Source organism: Trichosurus vulpecula, chromosome 5 (genome assembly GCF_011100635.1).
Source record: "Trichosurus vulpecula isolate mTriVul1 chromosome 5, mTriVul1.pri, whole genome shotgun sequence".
Lineage (NCBI taxonomy): Eukaryota > Metazoa > Chordata > Mammalia > Diprotodontia > Phalangeridae > Trichosurus > Trichosurus vulpecula.
In genome coordinates this window covers 285,398,725-285,421,939 of record NC_050577.1, presented here as the reverse complement: position 1 = coordinate 285,421,939, position 23,215 = coordinate 285,398,725, and the positions used below count along the sequence as shown (strand labels likewise).

General features: G+C 48.4%; 1 protein-coding gene across 1 annotated transcript in view; it reads right to left on the bottom strand.

Annotated features, from left to right (window-relative positions):
* Window positions 1–23,215, bottom strand: part of UTP20 (UTP20 small subunit processome component) — a 103,838-nt gene that overhangs the window by 11,837 nt on the left and 68,786 nt on the right. Inside the window, exons 33-49 of the mRNA XM_036759382.1 lie at window positions 22,269–22,412; window positions 21,844–21,894; window positions 21,243–21,395; window positions 19,472–19,627; window positions 18,561–18,701; window positions 17,963–18,100; window positions 16,248–16,387; window positions 15,935–16,017; window positions 12,526–12,809; window positions 10,976–11,115; window positions 9,867–10,023; window positions 8,392–8,490; window positions 7,573–7,740; window positions 4,701–4,867; window positions 3,348–3,489; window positions 2,845–2,961; window positions 540–710 (exon numbers count right to left, since the gene is read on the bottom strand). Of these exons, the coding sequence (XP_036615277.1) occupies window positions 540–710; window positions 2,845–2,961; window positions 3,348–3,489; window positions 4,701–4,867; window positions 7,573–7,740; window positions 8,392–8,490; window positions 9,867–10,023; window positions 10,976–11,115; window positions 12,526–12,809; window positions 15,935–16,017; window positions 16,248–16,387; window positions 17,963–18,100; window positions 18,561–18,701; window positions 19,472–19,627; window positions 21,243–21,395; window positions 21,844–21,894; window positions 22,269–22,412 (2,451 nt within the window). The remainder of the gene's footprint in view (window positions 1–539; window positions 711–2,844; window positions 2,962–3,347; window positions 3,490–4,700; window positions 4,868–7,572; window positions 7,741–8,391; window positions 8,491–9,866; window positions 10,024–10,975; window positions 11,116–12,525; window positions 12,810–15,934; window positions 16,018–16,247; window positions 16,388–17,962; window positions 18,101–18,560; window positions 18,702–19,471; window positions 19,628–21,242; window positions 21,396–21,843; window positions 21,895–22,268; window positions 22,413–23,215) is intronic.

The following is a 23,215-nucleotide window of genomic DNA, read 5'->3' as shown; positions in this document are numbered from 1 at the left end:
TAAGCACCGGGCACAGAGAGAGGCAGAACCAGTCCCTATCAATGAGCTCAGACAACACAGAAATAAAGACAACGCACACATGGAACAGGTGGGGCGTGAGGAGGCTGGAAGAGTAGGAGGGAGGAGACGTCAGAAGAACGACACCAGCAAAGACATCCTATCTGATGGGTGACAGACGAGTCATATGTGAGGAGCAGCAATCATACCAGCGCTGCTGGATGGCAGGGTACGAGGAAACAGGGGGACTGGACTGGGCAGGCCTTGAAGACCCAGCACAAGCACCGTAGAAACATCAGTTTTCAGATAAGAGAAGATGCAGGTACATGGCAAGGCTTTGGTTAGACCCCAGAGAAGGGCAGAGCAAAGTGGTGCTGAACCAGGCTCTACTTCCTTGACCACAACACATAGGGATTAGACTAAATCCTCTGAGTTTTCTCTGCTCTCTTACAACAGGGCTCCTTCTGCAGAGGCCAAGCATCACTTCCTTCAACAGCACAGACCCCACTAGCCCCTCTGCAGGGTTTTCACCCCGCCCTCACCTTGAAGCAGTTGACAACCAGGTGGAAGTTCTGGCCTTTGGCAGCCCCGAGCCGGGCGTAGTCTTTGAGCAGGAGGAAGAGCTGCTTTGTAAGCTTCTCTGAGTTCTTCGCGATGGAAGGCAGGGGGAACTTCAGCACCCAGATGAGAGACTGTAAAGCACCCGTGATGACCTGGAGACAAAAATCAGGTTGGAGGGAGAGAAACACAAGCTCCATTGGGGGAGTGGAGATGCCTCAGACTTGGCAGGGCAAAGTCCTGCTCCCCATGTGGGGGGCCAGGGCAGGTCACATCCCTCTCTGCCCTGGGCAGCCCCTAGAGTTTGGGGCGAGCTCCCTCTAAGGATGCAATCACAGGTCCAGGTGCCTCCTCTGCCAACAAAGATGCCAGGCGTGTGTGGGCAGACACAAAACACGGAGTGTGGTCCCCACAGGCAGGAAACTGACATTTTATGGGAGACAAGGAAGTGATGACTCAGGGGCCACCACAACCCCCTTGTTATTAAGTGCCTTCTGTGTGGAGACATCAGCCTAGAGAGGAAGCCCCTCTGTCCCTTGCTGCGGAGTATCTCAGGGCTCATTTACTGTGTCACCACTGAGGCCTGCCCTGCAGGTAAGCTGGGGACCAGTCAGGCTGGCATCTTTACGACACTGGCCCTGAGGATTTGGTCATGTCCTAAGAACTCTGTGATCCTGCTAACCCATCAGGACCAAGGAAACATTTCTGGAAGCATGGTCTCCTGCCAGGGCTGCCCCGCTTGCACAGATGTCCCTCTGGCCACCCTTCCTGTGGGACCATGGCAAAGTCACTTCTCTCTCTGGCCCTCAGTTTGCTTGGCTTGGAGGGTCCTCTGATCGCCTGTGCAGCTCTCATTTCTACGATGCTAAACCAGGACCCCGCTCTCAGAAGGCCTCCTGGCTTGGGGGTCCCAAAGCCACAGGGCAACTCCTCGGCTGTCTTTGGTCTCAGTTCACCCCAATCTTACTGTAAGCATATCGCTCTCCCCCAATGGTGGTACAAATGCACAGAAGGTGTGCAATAAATATCTGTGGCTACAAGCCACGTCCAGCGTCCCACCAGTTTGTGCTACTGAAAGAGCACATACATCTTCACACAAACGGTCCTTGGGAAGGCAGCTAACTAGGGATGCCTGCCTGGTGTGTTTAAAGGACAGAGTGCAGGATTAACAAGGAGCCCGGACGGCATAACTGCATTCTTGACATCGGGGTGACTTTAGGCCCCAAATAAACAGTAGCTCAGGCAAAAGTAGGGAAAACAAAGTCCTAGTCAGCTTCCTCCCCACGTGGCCCATGGGAGGGGCCCTCTCAGAACCCCAGATCATTACTATTCATACTCAGATCAAATGAGAACTCCGACCCCCTGAATGCTCAGGCTTCCCCCTCCTTTCTGGGCCCAGGAGGCAGGGACAGCCCCTGACTCTGCGGGGTTTCTTTCCTCTCACTTTTCTTATTCTTTGTTTTCAATCATTTGAGGATTCTCATGTATTGAGCGTAAGGGAGACATCCCTGGGAAAGGCTCAGAAATGAGGGTGACAGAAAAGCAGAAAATACTGAGGACCATGTTAGATGCTGGAGTTCCTCTGTATGATGTAAATGCAAGGAATAGTAATGAGAATAGCTACTGCAGCAACAGAAATGCTTGGCTCTGAAAGCAGTGCCTAGAGGTGGATGCCTGACGTGATGCTGAGAGAAGCTGGTTTGGAGTCAGGCTTGGAGCCTGGCTGCTGGGCAGGCCCTGTCCCTCCCCCTCTCTGGGCCTTAGTTTCCCCTTCTGTAAAACAAAGGAATTGGGCTTGATGAGGCCTAAGGTTGATCTCATGGTCTCCATCTGGCAGCATGACTCAATGGTCCCATCACTGAGGCTCACTGCTAGACACTGGCAATCCCCAAAGAGAAGCTCGTCAGTCTCTTGGGAGCATCTGGTCTCAGCACCGGGCTAAGACATGAAGGCTAAAAGGAGCAGAAGCTCGGCTGCCTCCGTATGTGCGCAGAGTAGAAACACTTCTGTTCGGGCTGAGGAATTAGGAGCAGGGTGACACTGTGTTGGCTCAGACAGGCATAGAGAGTGAGGCTGGGGCTGTTGGGGCACCGGCCCCCCAACACCGACCCCTGCCCCCATTAGGCAGCATGGCCTGTGGACAGACTTGGAATAAGGGCCAGGGTCCCAGGCCACCTGGGCAGCTTGCTCCTGAGGCATTTAGCGTCAGTTTCCAGGAGGCCTCTCAGGTCCCGTGGGCTCTGTACCTCAGACCCTACAACCCCTGTGGGGATTTCAAGTGGGCCTCACCTTGGCATCTCTGGACTTGAGGCAATCAATGAGCAGTGATGTGAAGGGGTCCAACATCTCAAGCACGTGCTTGTCCGAGGAGTTGACCTTCGACCGCTTCAGGCTCATGTGCAACAGCTAAGGGAGGAAAAGGCCTGGGTTCAGGAAGAGCCCCGGGGATGAGGAGGATGGACCCCAGTGAGGGTCACTAAATGTCCTGCTCTTGGGGACCTGGATGGAAGGGTGAGAGGCTGCTGGCCAAGCCAGGGAATTGTCTCTGAGGAACTGGCTCTGGGGGTGGGAGGGGAAGAGGGAGTAACACCTGGGAAATACTGGTGCTGGAAAAACCACAGCCATCAGCAAAACTTGTTGAGAAAATGCCAACCTAGCAGCCTGGGCAGCTCCACAGGCTGCCTGTTCCTGCTTTCAAGAAATGCTGCCTCAATGAGATCAAGCAGCAGGTGGGACAGGGAGCACACCACCCCACAGCCTGCAGGACGCCTCACTTGGGCAGGAGCACTTACCCGGAGCCCAGACTCGACGAATATATGCATGTTGGTCTTTCGGCTCATGGCAGCTTTCTGTCCCCCTCGGCTGGGGGTGGGTGGGAGCAGGAGGCAGCTCTGCGGGGGCAGGCGTGGATCAGGAGGAGGCTCGGCTTGGCTCCTACAGACGCACAGCCAAGGAGAGAAGGGAGAAGGGGGGAACCATGCTCAGTTAGCCAGGCTCTAAGGCCCTGTCGTCAGGCTCATTTGCTCACTGGTCTCCCTCCCTCCTTCGTTCCTGCATTTTACAATACAAAGGAGGCCCAGAGAATTGGGCCCAGCCTCCTATCAAAGGGGCACCATAGGCGATGCCCAGCTGGTAAATGTCGGGCCCTGTCACAACAGTTAGGAAAGGGACTGGGTTGTTCAGGGGCTATCCCAACCAATTTAAAACAACAGGCCAATGCTTTTCACTTTCTTCCATTTCTGCAAATAGGTATTTCACTAAGATAACAAATCCATAATGCAAAAATGCAATAAACATACATATAATACCAAAAAATGGCTATCTGCACAATCACGCACAGACACACAGAACTCAGTGCACCCCAAAAGTCCTCATCTAGCCCATTTCTCCAAAAAGTTTTTGGAGAAATATTTTAAATGATCCCTTGGGATCACCAGATTCCCAAGGGTGGAAACCATCAGGTCTAGCCCCTTGTTCACAGACAAGTAAATGCCAGGGGTAAGAAAAGGAGAACTGTGGTTTTATACATGGCTCATTTTCAAGTGCTCTCCTGTGCACATAGAAATGTTTTTTTTTGGTGTTCAAGTTCAAAGCAAAAGATAAATATAGATGAAGAAACTGAAGCCTAGACTCAATGAAGGAACCTTCCCAAGGCCCCCCAGGGAGCACACATTGGGGGTGGGATCTGAACCCAGGTCCTCAGCAGGCAGAGTTGGGCCCTTCTAACTTGCTGGGTCAAACTACATGTTTCATGGATTGTGAAAAGGAAATTATACAATGAGGTATCCCATTTAGTAGAACCACAAACAAACCACAGGGTAACACTAAGTAATACGATTCTGTGAGGAAATTTCTAATCAAATTGAAAAATCCAGATGCTCTGTGCTGATTTCTTCCCTTTTTTTGTCTTTAAAAATCACTGTTGTGGGGGATGGCTATGTGAGGGTGAGGGGAGATAGAATGAGAACTATGATTATGTGAAGAACCAGAGATAGCAACAAAAACTCTTTTACCAAAGTGAGGTGCTCACTGTTCCGTGTTACTTGTCCCTCTAAGGAAGCGGTTGTTTTTGCCTAATTAGAGGGAACACTAATCATACAGCTTTTCAGAAGAGCATGAATGATGTCAGCCTTCTTCCGACTTACTTTTCCTTTTCTGTTAGCAGAGGGAGGTTTTCACTGATCAGCCCGAAGCTGAGCAGGAGGATGGACTCGGCGTTCATTTCTTCATTCATGATCAGGCCCGCTACGATGCGGCGTAAGGCTTCGTGCACTTTCCGGGCCAGTTTCAGGCTGGTGGTGCTCTGTAAAATCTGCAGGAAGTGTGAAATGCTGAGGTGAAAGCAGGGAAAGCGACTGATAGTGAGATACCCAGCGGGTGGGGTCAGTCAGCCCAGGATATTGCTGCAGGGTCCCCGCCACAGGACACTCCTGACTGGGCGTGCTGGAAGAGATCTGTGGCCATCCAGCCCAGGCTGCCCTGGAACAAGAAGGAGTTCATTCACAGAGTACTCAAAGCCACGGGAAAAGACTCCAGTGATGGGGAGCCCACCACACATGGTGGCTTTGGTCTGGTCTAATCCCTCCTCTGTGACAGACCAATCTTCTCTACACATTATTTAAAGTAATAAAATAGCATTTTATGGTTTTTTTTTCACTGACCTTCCTCTAGTAAATGAAGGTTCCCTTTTACGCAAAAATCCAGTTCTAGCAACCTACTGGCCTCTTCACAAACCTTTATTAACTACACCTATGAACAAGCAGAGAAACGGACTGGGTCTCCTTGTCCCGTGTGACATGTAGTCAGTAAGCGTGCCGTGAAAGCCGCTGTGGCAGCAGGCAGACCAGGCTCACGCCTGGTCTCAGAGGCAGATGGCCTCCAAACCCTCTGCGACTGCGAGCTGGGAAGAACACACAAGGCCACCCATCTAATTCAAAACTTTGTGGCATGAGGGGCTTCAGTCACTTGGGATTTGCATCAGATCTCTACTGATATAGAAAATCTCTACACAGTTGTTCCCTGACCCCATGCTACAAGAAGCACATGATGTGGCCCTGCCTTTCTCCTCCAGGCTGTCTCTGACTTTGTTGGGACCCTTACTCCCTCCTGTGTGCCCTGGCCCTTTTCTGGACCTGCCACCCCTGATCCAGAATCCTCTATACCTGGAAAGGGCAGGCTAGAGACCACCAGATTCCGCAACAATTAACCAGCTGCCCTTTGCAGGCAACATCAGAGGCGGGATACCCCCAGAGGAGCCTGTGCAGGACACTGCCCTTGGCTGGCAAACACCCGGCTGTCTCCAGCTGCTCTGAGGCATGAAACCAGGCCTGGACCAACAGCCAGCTACTGTCCCAGCAGTCAGGATACACCCCCTCCAGGAAGGCCCCCTCCACAACACACTCCTTCCCCCTGCTTCGGTCTCACCCCAGTGGGGCAAGGTCGAGGGCACCGCCCTAGTACCCTTTCTCTTGCTGTCCCCGCCTCTCCTGCCAGGCTCCCTTGGGCATCTCCAGAGGAGCCACCTGGCCATAAATGTGTCAAATGATGGGGCCTGATGCTTTTGGCACTGCCTGATTCACCTCACTCTTTTGTGGAATTACAGTAAGGGACCCCAATGACAGCAATAAATTCCCAAATGGCACTGTGGAAAATTGGTTTAATGATTCTGAAAGGAGAACTTAGACTCACAGACCTGGATCTGGAAGAATCTCAGGTCATCTAATCCAACCCCCTCACTTCAGAGATGAGGAAACCGGGCCCAGGGAGGTTAACCAACCGACTTGTCCAAGACCATGTAAGTAATAACCAATGGGTGGGATTTGAACCCAGAGCCAGCACACTTTCCTTTGGGCCATATTGTTTTCTCTTTGCTCCCCAAGAGCAGCATCAGCAAAGTGATAAGAGTCTAATGTCATTAGTCATAAATTAACACGCAACATGTATTATCAGGTGCAGCCAGGCAAAGCACTCTCTCGAGGTTCTTCCTGTGCTTAAGAGGAATGACCACATTGCTTCATTTATTCTAAGAATCAGAGGACAGTGGGAAGGCCCAGAGGCTCTGAAAACCTAGGTTCTTCAAAATCTGCTCTTCTTTCTGAGGAAAGGGGAAAAACCCTGACAACAGCGTAGAATGAGCAAAATGGATTGCAATACACAGTCTCGATGTGTGATTGTCCGAGTGCTGGGGAGAAGGGGAACGAGGGGCACAAAGGACTGTGGGGCAGACGTGGAGGACTTTGTGGAAGGAGAATTGTGCCATGCTGAAGGAGAGTAGGAGGGGAAGGGGCTTCCTCTCTAGGGGGTCACAGTGGGTGCCTCCACCACTGGCCAGAGGCTGGAAGACTGGCCAAGTCGGTCCGAGGACCCGACCTCTGAGGTTCCTTTCCCTCGCACTGAGGACAGACGCGTCACTTCATCCACTGTACTTCCTCCTCTCAATGGGCCTGCTTCGTTACCTGCCTCTCAGCAGGCCCTGCACTCACTGTCTCTCCCCACTGATGGGCAGAGCTTACACCCATGACTTCAGTCACAGACACACGATGGGCCTTCTCAGCCTCAGTGGGGGATAAACTCTGGTGTAAGGGAACGAGTGCTGGTCTGAGGGTCAGAGGATCAGGGTGGGGATCTCGGCTCTGTCTCTAAGAACTTTCCTCCTCTTCAAAATGAGAGGGTTGCACCAGCTGAACCCCAAGGTGCCTTCTCCTCCAGCCCTATGAGCCTATGACCTCTTAGGAACCTCATCTCTTCCACGAATAATGAAAGGGCTGCACTAAATGACCTTGGAGCTGGCAGGGCGGTGCAGGACCAGTCAAACCTGAGTTCATGTCTGTCTACGGGCACTGGCTACCTCTAAGACCCTGGGCAACACAAGGAGGAGGTTGAACCCAACATCAGATGCTGTCAAAGGGCCATCCCAATCCTAAGAGCTGGTGCTGGCAGCTGGCGTCAGTCACCAAAGTCACCGAGCACAGACAGAGGAGGGGCAGAGCCCACCCCAGGGATGTTCAGAGGCCTCACCTCTTTCAGGGGAAGGATGAGTTTGGTGACCTGATCCTTCCCGACGAACTTGCTGAGGATTTCGTAAGAATCATAGCTTTTGCTTCGTCGCGCTTCCATGACCTTGGAGATGATCCCCTTCACCTCCTTCTCCTCGGCGATGCTGCCGAACAGCTCGTGGTTAAAGACCTGGTGGAAGAGAAAGCCCAGCGACAAGAGGCCAAGGCCTGCTGAGGAGGGGTGGCCGAAGGCTGACACTTAACAGAACGTCAGTCAGGAAAAGGAGCCCCCAGGGTCACAGAAGAGCAGGGAACTGGCAGTGGCCGTGGGGATGGACAGAACTGACCTCAGAACGGACTACCCACCAACCCAGGCCTGTATTTAGGTACTCTTCCTCTGGGCTTGCTCCATCTAGGAGCCTGGGAAGGGACCAGAGAACAACAAAATTTCCATCTGCTGATGTGCTATTTAATCTTTGTTAAAGGAGGGCGTTGGGGAAAATGCTGCCCCTGGTTTTATCAGTTTGGTTGTTCTCCTCGCTGTTTATCACATTCAGTTTATTTTAAAATTGTTTTAAATCACTTGCAGACTGGTAACCATAGTCAAGTGGCGTAGGACGTGGCCTGAAGGTACGGATCACACCGCACAGCCTGGGGACCCAAAGGCCACCCAGCCGAGCTTCTAGCCTCTGCCCAACCCCACCCCACCAAAGCCCCCCAGCTCATTTCTGGGGGGTTGTTTCCTCAGCTTTAACCACAAGAGAAGCTAACAAAATGAAGAGGTTGAGCCCAGATTTTATCTTAAAGTCCAACAACCATTTAGGAAGTGAAAGGCTTTTACCCCAATCATGATGTCCAAGCAAGGGTCCAGTTCTCCAACTTTCAGGCTGCTCGCAAGGCCTTTCAGCAAGATGTAAATAGTGAACGTGAGCACATGAACCTGGAGGGATGTGAGTCAGGAGACAGGGTGGTCAGTTACTGCTGTGCTGCAGAAGGTGCTAGAGACAGTCAGCAAGTCCTGGGAAAGCCCTGCGTTGTAGCGGGGCGGACCAGCAGGACTGTGGACTCACAGGCAAGGTGTTCAGACTCTCAGCCCCTTTCTAATCAAGAGGGAGATGAACTTTGTTCTCGGGTTAACACCAGAAAACCTGCAGGCTGTTTATCCTTGGAAAACTGGAAAGAACTCTGGCCCTGCAGTCCAAGAACCTGGTGATGAAGGAGTTCAATGGATTCTGAGTCATGTCATAACTGATCCTCTTCTGGATCACTGCCCCATTTCTTTGTCTCTTTGCCTATGAGAGCTAAGGTTAGAAGTCCACTTCTCTGGCCTGTCACTGTTCTCAACTGGCTGCGAGGAAATCTGTTCTCTGTGAAGGACGTAGGTGGACACAGGGAGTCTGGCCACCATCTCCAACCTTGCAGGGGGTCTCAGACGACGAATATTTTTTGGTCCCCTCTCAGTTAGTTAAAAGAAAACTTGCTATCCCTCATACTAAAAAAATTACCCATTTGTTACCTGAATATTTGAAGGCCTACAAGCTGAGGAGTACATTTGCACAAGACACTGTCTTTGTACAGTTGAGGGGCTCCTCTCCCTCCCAGGAGCCAGCGAGGCTGCCCATCTCGGTCCACCTTCAATGGCCTCAGGACGCAGGAGGGTCCCATAAATCAATCAAGCACTCCTCTAAGATAAAGAGGGGGGTTTGCTAGCCCCAGATGAGTGTTAGCCTACTCTTGTTAATGGAACCAACTGTGCTGCCCTCTCCCCCATGAGGCTGCCAACCTATAACCAACTGTGTATTTTAGTCACCTATCCAGTTCTGCTCTTTAGTCTAGGATTATAAAGAAGAGCTGCACCCTCTCTTCTGGGTCACTGGCCTGAAGCAGCCATTTGACCCACTGTGTTAACAAGTCGAGCCCTGATAACAAACCGACTGAGCTCAGACTTCTGTGCCTCGGCTTACCTTTATTATATTCTATTGAGCAGTGACCATACTATGGAAACTCCCTGGGCTCCACTTTCTTTAATCTTATAGTACTTCCAAAAAATAATAATAATAATAATACAACAATAACGGCTAACTTTGTAGAGTGCTTCCTGTGAGCCAAGAGCTTTACAAATACTATCTCAGTTAATCCTCCCAACAACCCTGTGAGAGAGGTGCTCTTACTATCTCTATTTTATAGCTGAGGAAACAGAGGCAAGCAGGTCACATGACTTGCCCAAGGTCGTGGCTAGTAAGCGTCTGAGGCTGGGTTTGAACTCAGGCCTGATGCTCTATTCATTGTGGTGCCCCTGGTTACCCTTAGATGTACCTGGTATCCACGCACGAGGGTGGTCTGTAATTCTTGTAAGATGTACTGCAGATAATGTACGCCCAAGGTCTCGATTATTTTGGTGAGGGTACTGCGTGCTACGTCACGGATTTCCTGGGCTCTGTTCCTTAGGAGGGTACACACTTTCAGCAAAATGCTGTTGAGAAAATAACGGAAGAAAAAACAGTCAAATAAAAAGAATCCAACTCAATGCTTTCCTCGCGCAGACGGACTTACACCATCTCTCCCTGTTAGGATGCGCAGTGACCTGTGCGTGCAGTATTAACATCTGAAGCTGAGGAGGAAGAAGGAAAAGGAGAAGACCAATGAAATAATTAAGCAGCAGCTACCGTGCATGTCTGGAACCATGATGGGGCTGGTCAAAAATTAATAGGCCCTGCCCTCATGGGGCTTACAATCTACCGAAAACAATTTGTATGTAACAGAGTGGCACAAACATGCCCCACTCCCACCCACCCACCTCCCCGCCCCCGAGCTGGGAGAACCAGGAAAGGCCTTGGGCCTAAGTTGTTACTAGGAATCATATCCGCACAGACCTCTGAGGCCCACGCCCCATTACATTTGAACTTCATGACCTGAGGAAGGAAGCAGGTCCTCTGGGGTTACTGTTGGTATTTAGTCTTTCTGACCGTACCTGTGACACCATTAGTGGAGGGAATTCCCAAGGACAGACTCCCCCCATAACTGATGCAGATTTGTACCTGTTCCATGACTCACAATCCAGAGGGGCTGTCATGCTTGGAGTGAGGAGACCTGAGTTCAAGTCTCACCTCCAACACTTACAGGCTGTGTGACTGTAAACCTTAAACCCTGTGACCCTCCGTTTTCTCAACTATAAAGTGGGTATAATCACACTAAAGTCCCTGCCTCTTAGGAAGTTGCCCTGGACACTAAAAAAAGTGAACGGCTTGCCCATGAACACAGTTATTATGTGTCAAGAGGCCAGATTTGAACCCAGGCTTCCCTCCAAGTCTAGCGCTCTCTACAATCCAGGACAATTATGATCTAGGTAAAACGATTCTTTTTCCATCAACGGTCTGAGGACAGAAGATCCATTTCTGGGCTAACTGGGCAGGAGGCCTACGTACCTCGGCAGATTCGCTTCCATGACTCCTTGGGGCAGGGACTGCATCAGCTTGACCATGGCAAAGGCCAACGGGATGCGAACGATCTCTTCATCGTTGACAACCTTGGACTTGATGAGCTTGTGTTCTTCCTCCCTTTTTGTCTGCAAGAAAAATTCAGGTTAGACTCAAACAGAGACTAACTGCCAGGTGACCGCACTTTAGAAATGACATCACCCGAGGCTGGAAGGGGGAGCGCTTTCTAGGGTCCGTGACTTTATCGGCTCAGTTCGCTTCCCTTACGCCCATCCAGCATTTCTTGAGAGCCTCCTCCGTGGCAGCACCACGAGGTGTGGGCCAAGGCCCCAAGCAGACCATTAACAACACAACCAGGTGGTCACGCATCTGGCCAGGATGGCAAAAGGAAAGGCTGAGGGGTCGCCAGCTCTCCCACACCCCCCCAGCAAATACAGAGAAGATTCCACTGAAAAAAATGATGAAGAAAACCAAAGAGAAGCAGTATGAGGTCCTGCTGTCCAGCCCAGCCCTGCAAAAAAGGGCTGGACAAAAGAGAGTAAGGAACTGATGGTCACAGACAGACTTGGAAAACAGGAAAGAATCACCCCATTTCCTGGAAACGATGACCAAAGAGAAAAGCTGGGAACTTTCTGTAGCTCGAGCAAAAATAAATAAAGACTTGCCAGATCTCTTAGAAGTAGAGGACAAAGTGAAAACCAAAAGAATCCACTTGTCGCTTTCTAAAGCTCTAAAGAACCCTCAGGGACGTCAGACCCCAAATCCAAAGCTTTCAAACCAAAAAATCCACCATTTGCCTGTCACTTGGTGTTGTGGGGACACTGGGAAGTGAGGTGCCCACACAGGGAGGCAGCGACGTCTGAGTAAACATGTGAACCCAGGTCATCGTCACCCAAAGCCTGGGATTCCATCCATATGCCACTGCCACATAGAGAGCACCAGCGTGGACACCTGGAGTGTCAAAGGCACTTCTGCTCCAGAGCCAAAAACTGATCTATTTGTCACGATAATCAGAGATATTTCACTAGCACCACAGAATATTAACGATGGAAGGGACCTTAGATTCTCTAATCCTGCCCCAATTTACAAAGGGAGACAAGTGAGGAATACTGTGATTAGAAAAGGGGGAAGAAATTGTATGAAGTCACTGCCAAGACCATGATACAGCCCTATCACGAGGGCCAGAAAGATGCAGCAAGCAAAGCACTAGATGGGGAGTGGGCAAGAACCGGGTTTGCAACCCTGAGACACTGACTGGTTCTGAGGCCCCGGTACCTCAGTACATCCGCGTTTGACCCGAGGGTCTCTAAGCTCCCTCCGGCTTTTCAGCTAAATCCTATCCTAGGGAATTCTGCTGCCAATGGCAATTCGGCCCCTCCTCGATCCCAGCAGGCTAAGAAAGACAAAGCTACGTTTAGAAAATAACTGGCCAAGAACAGACTCCGAATAGACTCCTTGGGGACTGAACGCCGGGGCGGGGAGGGTTTGTGAAGAGCAGCCCTCATCCACTCCCCCACGTGCTCAGAAGGATTACCTACCGTAGCAGAAAGGCATTTGTGAAGCTTGGGCAGGATGCTGCTGGTGATGGTCTTGTGAATCTGCTTAATCAAATTCTCCAGCTCTTCTTTGCTCTTAGGGAGGCCAGAAAACACCTGGGCAATGTCCTCAGGGGCAGACACCTCCTGGGCTTGCCCTGGGAGGTTCTCATCCGCCTCAGACAAACTCTTCCTTCTTTCTTCTTCTTCCTTCTCCTTCTCCTCTTCACTGGTGTGATCCAATTCCATGGCTTCATGCTCCGCTGGCACATCCACCTCCATGGCATCTGTATGCATGAAGGAGAGAAAAACAGCCCCCAGAAAAAATTAACGAGGCATGATAATAGCACAGCTCACACTCATAAAAAGAAAAAACACTGGCAACTAGAAGTTCTATGTAGGAATTCTCTTGATTTGGAGGTTTTTAATGGCTTAGCGTAAGATTTCATTCATGGAAGAAAATCTAGTCAAGGAGAGCTTGAAGGGATACAGCCTCCTCCTTTTTCAGATGAGGAAACCAAGGCCCAGAGAAGTTATTTACAGCGACTTGAAGTGACTTAAAGGATCACAAAGAACTGGAAAGGCACCTCAGAGGACATACATCTCATCCAGCCTCCCATTCTACAAATGAGGAAACTGAGACCCTGGAGATGAAGTGATTTGCCCCAAGGTCCCATAGCAAGGAAATACCAAGGGTCCTTCTTACTAAAACCTCCCTGGCCTTAAGATGACCAAGACCTTACCTTCTACCTCTCAGGTTCATTATTGTTAATCCACATGATTTCACAGAAGGGCACTGAGAACATGAGCCAACATCAAAAAGAACGGTGCCTCTCCAGCCTGACTCCCAGGGCCAGGATTCACTGGCCCATGCAAGAAGCACATCCCTTTGGAGGACTCTTCCACCCACCACACTGACTGGTAGTTCACGGCTCTGTCTCCCTTAGCCATGTAATAATGAGAATAATAAAATGTCCCAACAGGAACCTCTTTAGGGGCATGATGAAGTTAGCTAAAACTCCCAAATATTTGTACACCCGCCAAATTTCACAAGTTGCAGAAACTTCTGTAATAAAGCAGGAGGGGCTGCACTGGTGCACAGATGAGGGTGACAGATTAGGAGTCAGAGGGTCTGGCTTTGAATCCCAGCTTACTGACAGATGTGCTTTGGGGTAGGTCGGTTCTTGGATCCTCAGTCTCCTCATTTGCAAAACGAGGGGTAGGTACAGATCCGAGCATTTTAAGGTCCTTTTCAGCCTGAAAATCCCTGACAATAATCACAGTGATCATCACCCTACTACTAACACTCAAGCGGAAAGGTTGGTTTCAATTAGTGAAATCTCAAGAAGTGCTGTTTCATTCATTTTAAAGGAAACCCTAGGCCAGAGGTTCTGATCCTGGCTGTATCCCTTGCTAGCTGTGTGACCTGGAGTTGTGAGCCAGGTGTCCTCTGGCTATAACGGTCTGTCCTTCTGGGAATCCACCGGGTTGCTTTGTCATTGGGAGCCAGTTGGATGGGAGGGAGACTTGAATAACACCATGCTTTAAGGCTGTCAAAACTTCACATCCTCTATGACCTCACTTGACCCTCATGATCCCGGGAAGAAGGTGCTACTATCATTATCCCCACTGAAAGATGAGGAAGATGATGGTCAAGGATTTGAGTGACTGGCCCAAGGCCAACAATGAGTAAAAGTTAGAATTCACAAGATCATAGACTTGAGGGCTGGGAAAGATCTCAGTGGGTCATTTAATCCAACAGCCTCATTTTACAGATGAGGAAACTGAGGCCCGGGGGGGGGTCCAGGAGAGGAGAAGTGACTTATCCAAAGTTATATGGGCACCAGGTGGGATCTGAGCCCCAATGCTCTGACTCCAGAGCTGGGCTCTTTCCACTACACCTCTCTGCTTCAAGATATTACACAATTAGTAAAAAGAGTTAGCCAAGAAAATATGGCTTTAGACAAGCAAATGATTTCATTCAGTACGTAAATAATCGTGATAATAAGAAAAACAAGAGGAAGAAACATTTTCATAGTGCTTTTTGGATGTACCAAGAGTTTACATATATTTTTACCTCATTTGATCCGACTAACAACTTTGGAAGGTGCATTATTGTACCAGCTTACAGGTGAGCAAACTGAGGTTCACTGAAGCTAAAGGACTAAACTCTGGCATTCTTCCCGTGGGACCACAGAGCCCTTGGGTGTCTGGGTGCCCGGGTTCAGTCCCGGGTCTTGCCTGAGCACAGGACAAGGCATACGCCCCATCCACCTCCCATCCGGCTGGCTCTCAACGACAAAGCAACCCGGCCGATTCCTAGCCGGCACAACTCACTTGTTCAGGACCTTCCGTCATGGAGTGCTACCACCCTTACTTAGAAGGACAGCTGAAGGACACCTGGTTCACATCGCTGCCCTTCTGAAAGATGGGAAACTTAAGACCCAGGGACAAGAAGACACTCAGTCCAGGTCACACAGCTAGCAAAGGATACAGCCAGGATCAGAACCCCTAGTCTAGGGTAGGGTTTCCTTTAAAATGAATGCAACAGCATTTCTAGATATTCATTCATTGAAATCAACCTTTCTCCATGAGTGAGGATGCCAAAAAACAAGCTATTAGCCAATTTTAAACTCTTTAACTCAGTTCTTGACCACAAGGAAAAGAAAGATGCATTTGATCACGCTAGTTTGGTCTCCTTTAACATGGAATGTTGTTCAGCTGTTTCAGTTGTGTCCAACTCTTTGTGACCCCATTTGGGGTTTTCTTGACAGAGACCCTGGAGTGCTATGCCATTTCCTTCTCCAGTTCATTTTACAGATGAGGAAACCAAGGCAAACAGGGTAATGTGACTTGCTCAGGGTCACACAGCTGGTAAATGCCTAAGGCTGGATTTGCACACAGAAAGATGAGTCTTCCTGACTCCAGGCTCAGCCCTCCACTCTACCCACCGCCCTACCTAGCTGACTGTCCAACTAGTGAGTTAATATAAAGGTCCTAACTTTGCTTTAGAAGGTGTGGCTCTCTGAGATTAGTAGGAAAGCCACAACCACTTGTATGTGGTTCACAAGCTGTTACCTAATGCCTGTTTAATGAAATTACAGTAATTGTTTTATTGCTGTTATTAATAACAATAACAACGAAATGAGCTGGAGAAGGAAAGGTCAACTGACTCCGCATCTTTGCCAAAAAACCCCAAATGGGGCACGGAGAGTCCGACCCATCTGAAAATGACTGAATGTACGCTCCCTGAGGGCATGTACCAGTTTTTGTTACTGTCTTTGTATTCAAAGCCTGGCACAGAACAAACCTTCCATAAATGTCTGTGGAACTGAATAAATGACTGACACATGGCAGTAAATTACAAAAAACATGAAAATTTGGTTAAAAAGTTGTACAAGAAAAAACTTACTTTCTTCATTCTGTAATTTTTCCATTTGCTTCTCAAGAGTTCCATGGTCAAAATGGAAAGCTTCTAAAACTGTGACTAACAAGCTATCAACAAAGAAACAAGTAGGGCTATTAGCTTAATTAAGGTTATTTGGTTGTTTTGAAAACATAGTATCAAGAGGCAAGGGTAAAACTTCAAACTTCGTTGGGTTTATTTCTATTTGACTTAAATACGCATAATGCACACTGATTATTTTAATTTCTAAATAATAAATTTCAGTCACTAAAAGATGTCAGTGAGAGACTTTAAAGCATGGGTTTGGGTGCAACCATACCTGACGCCCAGCTTCTGATTGATCTGTCCAGTGTGCAAAACGTGAATGAAATACTTCAAGTAATATATATATCCTGACCAGGAAAGGTGCCTGCAAATGGCTCCAATGAGCTCCATGGAAGCCGTTGTTATGTTTTCATGCTACAAAACAAAATAAGAAGAGTTGGCTCAATGAACAATCCTTTTAGGAAGCACCTACTATGCATGCACAGGGGACAAAACTAGGCAACAGCACAGAAAGAGAAACAATGATAAGCATTCTTGCCTTTGGGGAGCTTCCATTCCCTCAGGGGTACACAGATGAGGGAGGAAGAGAGAATCTACGGAGGGAGGGAGCAGCACCAACAGGTGGGAGGGTGTTAGCAAGATGGGGAGCAGGAGGTGGCCATGGAGGTGGGCCTGCAGAAAGCTAAGGACTCTCAGAGACAGACACAAGTGGGGAGGGACCACATTCCAGGACCGTGGGGACTGCCTTGGCAAAGGCACAGAGGTGGGAGAGAAGCATGAGGCTAACAAGCAATCTAAAAGCCTACATACTAGGAGGATTACACCAAGACCTCTGAACTTCCCAGTTCATTTAACCACTGACAGGGCAGTGAGAATGGACAAGATCCAGACAGGAAAGACAATCCAAAGTATAGTCACATAGGGAGAAGGTATCTCAGTGAGGACAACCCCAGAGCAAGGAGGAGGACGTCTCACAGGCAGCAAGACCTGAGCAAAGAGGCCAGAGCTAGAGAAGGTCTGTACTGTCTGGGGCTGCCTCTTCAGTTACCACTCCTAATCAGCTTCACTTTTGCATACCTGAAATATGACCCGCTACCCTTTGTTTACACAGGTAATTCACTCTTTTTAAATACCCAGAAAAGAATTACATGTTTTTTAGGACAGAGCTAAGAAGCTAGGGAACCTCTAGTCCAGGGGTTCCTCTTCTATGTATGTGAACTTGTTTTTTAAAATGTTTTGATGACTGTATTTTATTATAGTTGGTTTCCTCTATAATCCAATGCACTTTATTTTATGTATTTAAAACATCATTAAAGGAGGTCTATAGGCTTTGCCAGATTGATAAAGGGGTCCAAGATACAAAAAAGTTAAGAACCCCCATCTGGTCCAGCCCATACCAGACACACCCTTTCCACCCAGCCCTCAAGACTGAAAGCCTGGGAGGTTAACAATCTGCACAGATTTTGCTAACTATTCTGCTCTCTACTCCTGCTGCCCCACTTTTCTCTGGTGCTTTGTATCATTTGATAATGTGAGCCCTACAAAGTACAAGGTACTCTTTTACAAAAGCACCCAAAACTGAGAGAAAAAAAGCAGGCTAAAATCCCCACACATGGTTGGTATTCCTTCAAGCCTCCCCTGCAATGACCCAATGACTCTGCCAAGCCTGAGTCCAAGAAAGGCAGGGAGGGGCTGCAGAAAGAGCCAGAAGGGGGGCTGGAAGGGCCTTTGGGATTGTTGGGGCCGACCCTCACGTTACAGAGGAGCAGAGGGAAGCCTCAGTTCTCACAGCAGTTAGGTGACCCTGGTCACGTCACTGAACTTGATGCTACCTCGTGTGTGCGTGCACATGTGCGCTCAGGTGGGCTTTCCTCTTTGCTGTTTCATCCCCACACCCAGAGCTGCCTGTGGCTCATCACAGGGGCCGGACCGCTAAAGGAATCCCAGGTGGGCTCACACAGATGCTATCTCTCCTTTATAAACACCTACCTTAAGCATCTTCTCATCAAAAATTGGCGTTGTGGCATAGGGCATGATGTAATTCTGGAGAGATCTGGAAGACAGAACAATCTTGCCCTCCATCAGACGCTTGCCTAGTTTCTTCAAAGCTCTGGCTCTCCGGTGGATCTAAAAAGATATTGAAAATTAAATTAGATGGGTGAGAAACTCACATGGAAAAAAGAGTGCCCACAGCAGGCTCTTCTCCCACTCTCATCCTATGTTGGGGGAGGAGGCCTCTTCCACACTGAGAAGGCTCTTCAGGGCCCCTCTCCCTAAGAGTGCACCTGAGGACGCTCTGCTGCACCGGCCTGGGATGTCACAGCCTGCAACCCTTAGAACATGTCCCCAACGGGATCCTCGGGGCCTAGATGTGCAGCTGGGAGGGAGCTCAGAGGGAACAATGAAGCCCCAAGAACCCCATCCCTAGGCCCTCCTGCCTCTATGACACTACCAAAAAGTCCGACAAGTGGAAGCAGCTGTTTGTACTTACACAACACTTTGTAAAGATGAGATCCAATGAAACCTAGACTCTGGGAACCACCTAATTATAGTGTTAATGGGGGAGGAAAGCAGAGGCAGTACTTACCTGAATGTGTTTCATGTTCTCAAAAAAGTCCATTTCAGGATCACTGAAGTCACTAAGCTGAACCAAGTCTTTAAATTCTGGGTGGTATGGGAAGGTTTGAATTAAACAGGAAAGTAAAGTTGTGTATTCTTGCTGGATACTCTGCAAATATCAAATCGAGGGAGGGAAAAAAAAATCAAACATATTGCTTTTTAAAATAGAAAAAACTCCTTGATGTCTAAAACATAAATGTAACTGCGAACCTAATCCACAATGGATGAAAGGTCAAATTGTATGAATTCTGAAAAGAATGCAAATTATTGATAATCACTTGAAAAAACACTCAAGATCAATATAATAAGAGACACAAATTACAGCAACATGGAGCAGCCAGGTGACGCCCAACTAAGCACTGGAAAAAGCATTGCCATGACACTGAATGCTGGTGAGACTAAGAACAAACAGGCACACTTATTAACTGTTGGGAGGACTGCCCACTTAGGGCCTCTCTTGAAATAAACTGCAAAAGGTCCAAAGCAGAATTATTTACAATGATTCTGTTGCTGGAAAGGGCCCCTGAAAGTGTCTTCAAATACACACAAAGAGAGCACTAGTCCAAGACTCTCACAGCAGCAAAGGTCTGTGCCCAAGCCCAGGGCCTGGAGAAGGAAGGGGCAGCCCCATGGAAGGGAAGGCTCCACTGCCACGTGACTGCCAGGTAGGAGGAACACAAGGAAATCCACGAAGAACTGCCAGAGGCAAGGCAGACAGCCATCAGAGAGGAAAAAGAATGAGACTTGAGAGGAAGGACTGGAAGGGTGTGCTTCATGTGCTGAAGTTAATTTACAAATGTGAATCTTTAAGACTGTGGCCAGCACACAGCTCTCGAGGTGAGGGCTCCTGCGCTGTTCCATGCAATCCTGCTCCCTCACCTCGGTGGGACTCTTGAGGCCTTTCCTCAGGTTCTCCAAGAGGGTGCGCTGAATGACTTCTCGGTACTGTGCCTCGCTGACGTCTGGGGCTGCAAGCCGATGGATGATGCTCATCAAGCACAGGCTGGCGCTGTCACTCAGGGCCATGTCCTTCAGCTGAGAAGCAGAAGGAGGGGCAAACATTAGTCGCAGAGCAAGCTGGGCTAACCATCATGTCTGACCATCTAAAGGGACCACAGGAGGTTCTACTTTCCAACAGGAAATGACCGACTCCACAGACTCAGATCAGAATGCCTACGTCTGAATTCTGAACCAGGACCAGGCAGCATCGAATGACAACCATGGACACACAGAATCAACTCTTACAGAAGCACCTACATACCTCCTAGCTTCAGGGGGAAGAGACCTTGAACAACTGGACTGACAGAAAAAACAGAACAGAGAGCAGTGACATACTAGACAGTATGTGTGAATCTAGGAGATTGTATGTTTTCATCAGACTTCTAAAAATGTGCGTGCGTGTGTGTTTATTCATATTCCCCTTCTCTTCAATGAAAATTGAGTTTGAATGATTAAGAGGGAACGGGACCAAATTCGTGACTCCACTGGCCCATGGAACTTCCCTCTCCTGACACACGCTGGCAACTCCTCTGCAGGGGTAAGGGGACTAGTGTCTGGGGGTTGCCAGGAACCCTGAGATTTAAGCAACTGGCACAACCTCACAGGAGCCCAGGTCTTTTTGGCTCTGAGGCCCGCCTAGCCATCTCACAGGGGCTCAGCGGGGGGGGGGGGGGGTGGGTGGGGGGTGGGTGGGAATCTTTTGGACAATGAGTTTCCTGAGGTGTTTTTTCACATACAGCAAGAGCTCAGTAAGACTACAAGCAAAAAGAGATGGTTATTCCATGGAATAAGGAACAAAATCCTAAAAGATGGCGATAAACCAAAATAACATCCATGGAAGATGCAATGTGGTCAAGTGGAAGCCTGAGAACCTGCACTGACCCCCTAGGTTTCCTGTGTAATGATGCGTGACCAGCCGGTCTCACAGGACTCTCCCCTCTCTCAGTCTGTGATCCTTGGCACGTCCTTCTCGGGGAAGGCCAGAACCTCCCATCCAGGGCCCCCACACCTTTTCAGTCTCCTCAGACCATTTCCCTTCCCAGATCTATGCCCCAAACAAACTTTCTAACCTCTAACACACTTTTCTCCTCCTTGTTTTGTTCACCAAACACCCAAAGCAAAGCCTAGAAGAGCCTCCCATGACTATGATACCACCTCCTATGTGGTTTTCCCTGCTTGTCCCAGGCAATGACAGTATTCTCCCCTACCCATCACACAGGACACATTGCTTTATAATGTCCTGATGCCCTTACAAGAACACAGGATAATAGGTGAGGAACTGGGAGGGGCCTCAGAGACAGCCATCCAGCCTAACCCCCTTGCGTGAAATTCGAGAAAGTTGACACCTATGAGAGTTAAGAGACTTGTCCAAGGTCACAAGGGTCCTAAATGTCCAAAGGAGGATTTTCACCTAAGGCTCTTTGCATCATACCACATCATCTCAAAATTGTGTCAACATAATATTTTGTTTACTTATGTCTACTAGACACACCCACCCAAATATACATGCCACACGTAAAGAGCTTGAAAATCGTGTGTGTGTTTAATGGATGTTGAGACATGACCTTTAATGACCAAAAAAACCACTCACCACAAAAGGCAACAGTCAAATTAAAATAACCCACCATCTAGTTCTGCTGTAATGACTCACCTGTAACGTGTAGAAACAATTGTGCATGACGGGAACCAAGTAGGTGATATCTACGGTTTCCATCTCCTTAATGTAAGAGGTGATTTTCTGGAAAGCTGACAAACGAATGTCAAAGTTGATGTCATCCAGGTGTCTCTGATCAAAGGCATTCAGCTAGAGGAAGCACATAATTGAAACCATGAATTGGTTTTTAATCATAAAGAAATGGCATTCTGGCCTAGGCTTGACCACACTCATCCTCTGAAGCCTTCCTATGATGTAGGGATGGCTTCAAGCTTTGCCAGGCTAAGCCAGGGGAGCAAATATACCGGCAGGCCTGACCCAACTGAACTACTTGGGTGAAGAAGGCACCATGGCAGACTGAACATGGCCATCAGCTGAAGAGCAGCCTAGCTAAATTCAGGGATGACCAACAGATTTACTAGGAAGACATGAAGAAGGTACAGAATCTGTATCCCCAGAAGGAAAGCACCACGCTGATGAAGCCAGGGACCTATCAAGGACTGGGCATCATAATCCTATCTGTATCAAATAGGTGGTGTACAAACTAAAGGCTTAAAAATATGCATTTCCAAGGGAAAAGAATGAATTATTTACAAACCTTGACTACTTCTGTAATGTATTCCAATCGACTCTCATAATCAGAAAGCGTCTAAAATTTAAAAAAAAATGGTTGAGAAATTAGATTAAGTATCAGAAAATATTTCTCCAATGAATTGGGGAGAAAAAGAAGATTGCTGAATGTAGGTGGCCTCTGGGGACAAATTTATGGGAGGACACAGACAAGAGTCCCAGCAAAGGGGCAGATATGGATGGGCTGCAATCTGTATCATCAGAGGGCCCACCCAAATCAGTGAGAATCCAGATTCATTTGGGTGTTTGAATCATGGCCATCACTGCTTTCCAGCTCCTTATACAAAGCTGACAGATCGAGGATGAGATAAAATAAAAACCGAGCTTGAAACACCCTGTTACTTTTCTACAAAATGAAAGGCCAATTGCTGCTAAAACACCACGTGTACCTACCTGAAAAACCGTACACAGCATCTGTCGGGACATTTTGTTCTGAATGACGGAGAAAAGCTTTGAGAGAGGCTTCAGGAAACTCGTTGGGTCGTGACAATTCTTTAACAGGTTCTGTACAGTCACCAGGATATCAATCTCAGTGTCCTAAAGGACGGAAAGGCAGAGAGTTTCAGAATTGGGGAGAACAATGCCAAGGAGGAGGCCAAGGGATGGGACACAGCCACCTGATCTCTCTCTCACTCCTCCAATGCAATTACCTGCAGGTGTGTGGTTCACCCTCTGATTACAGTTTCTACAAATTGTTTTTAAATGCTTAGCGCTTTAATTAGCCACAAAACCTAGGCCTCTTTGGAAATTAAGTGTAGTCTTATCTAAGGCAGTTTCTTCCTTCCCTTCGGGGCAAACACAAGGCTTGGTCCAAAGACTGGCCTCTATCATAACTATACAGCTATGTGCCTTAGGGCAGCTCACATCACTGATCCAAGACTCAGTTTCCTCATCTGCAAAAATGAATGGAATGGGTGAAGTGATCTCTATGAGACTTTCCAACTCAAATTAATTTAAGCTATAGTTGACTGATTCTAGTAAGAGAGAAGGAAGAGCCTTTTCTATTCTGGTCAAATAAGAGCTATGAATCTATAAGAAGAAAAGCAAGAGAATGATTTTTTTTAAAAACCTCATGTGCTTAGACATGAACTTTCAAAATAAAAAAAATAACAGTAAACAATTAAGCTGAAAATAACTTGAGGAAAGGGGGATTGCTTCTTGGCTCTGCCTTAAATGTTCTGAAACAGCCCCCTTTACTCAATATAATCTGTACTGTCCTAAAACCAGCCCACCCTCATCTATAAGCACCTCCAAGGAGCCTGTGATGCAGGAAAACCTAAAGTCAACAAGCGTTTGCTAAGCATTTGACTCTATGTCCAATACGGGGGACACAAAATCAG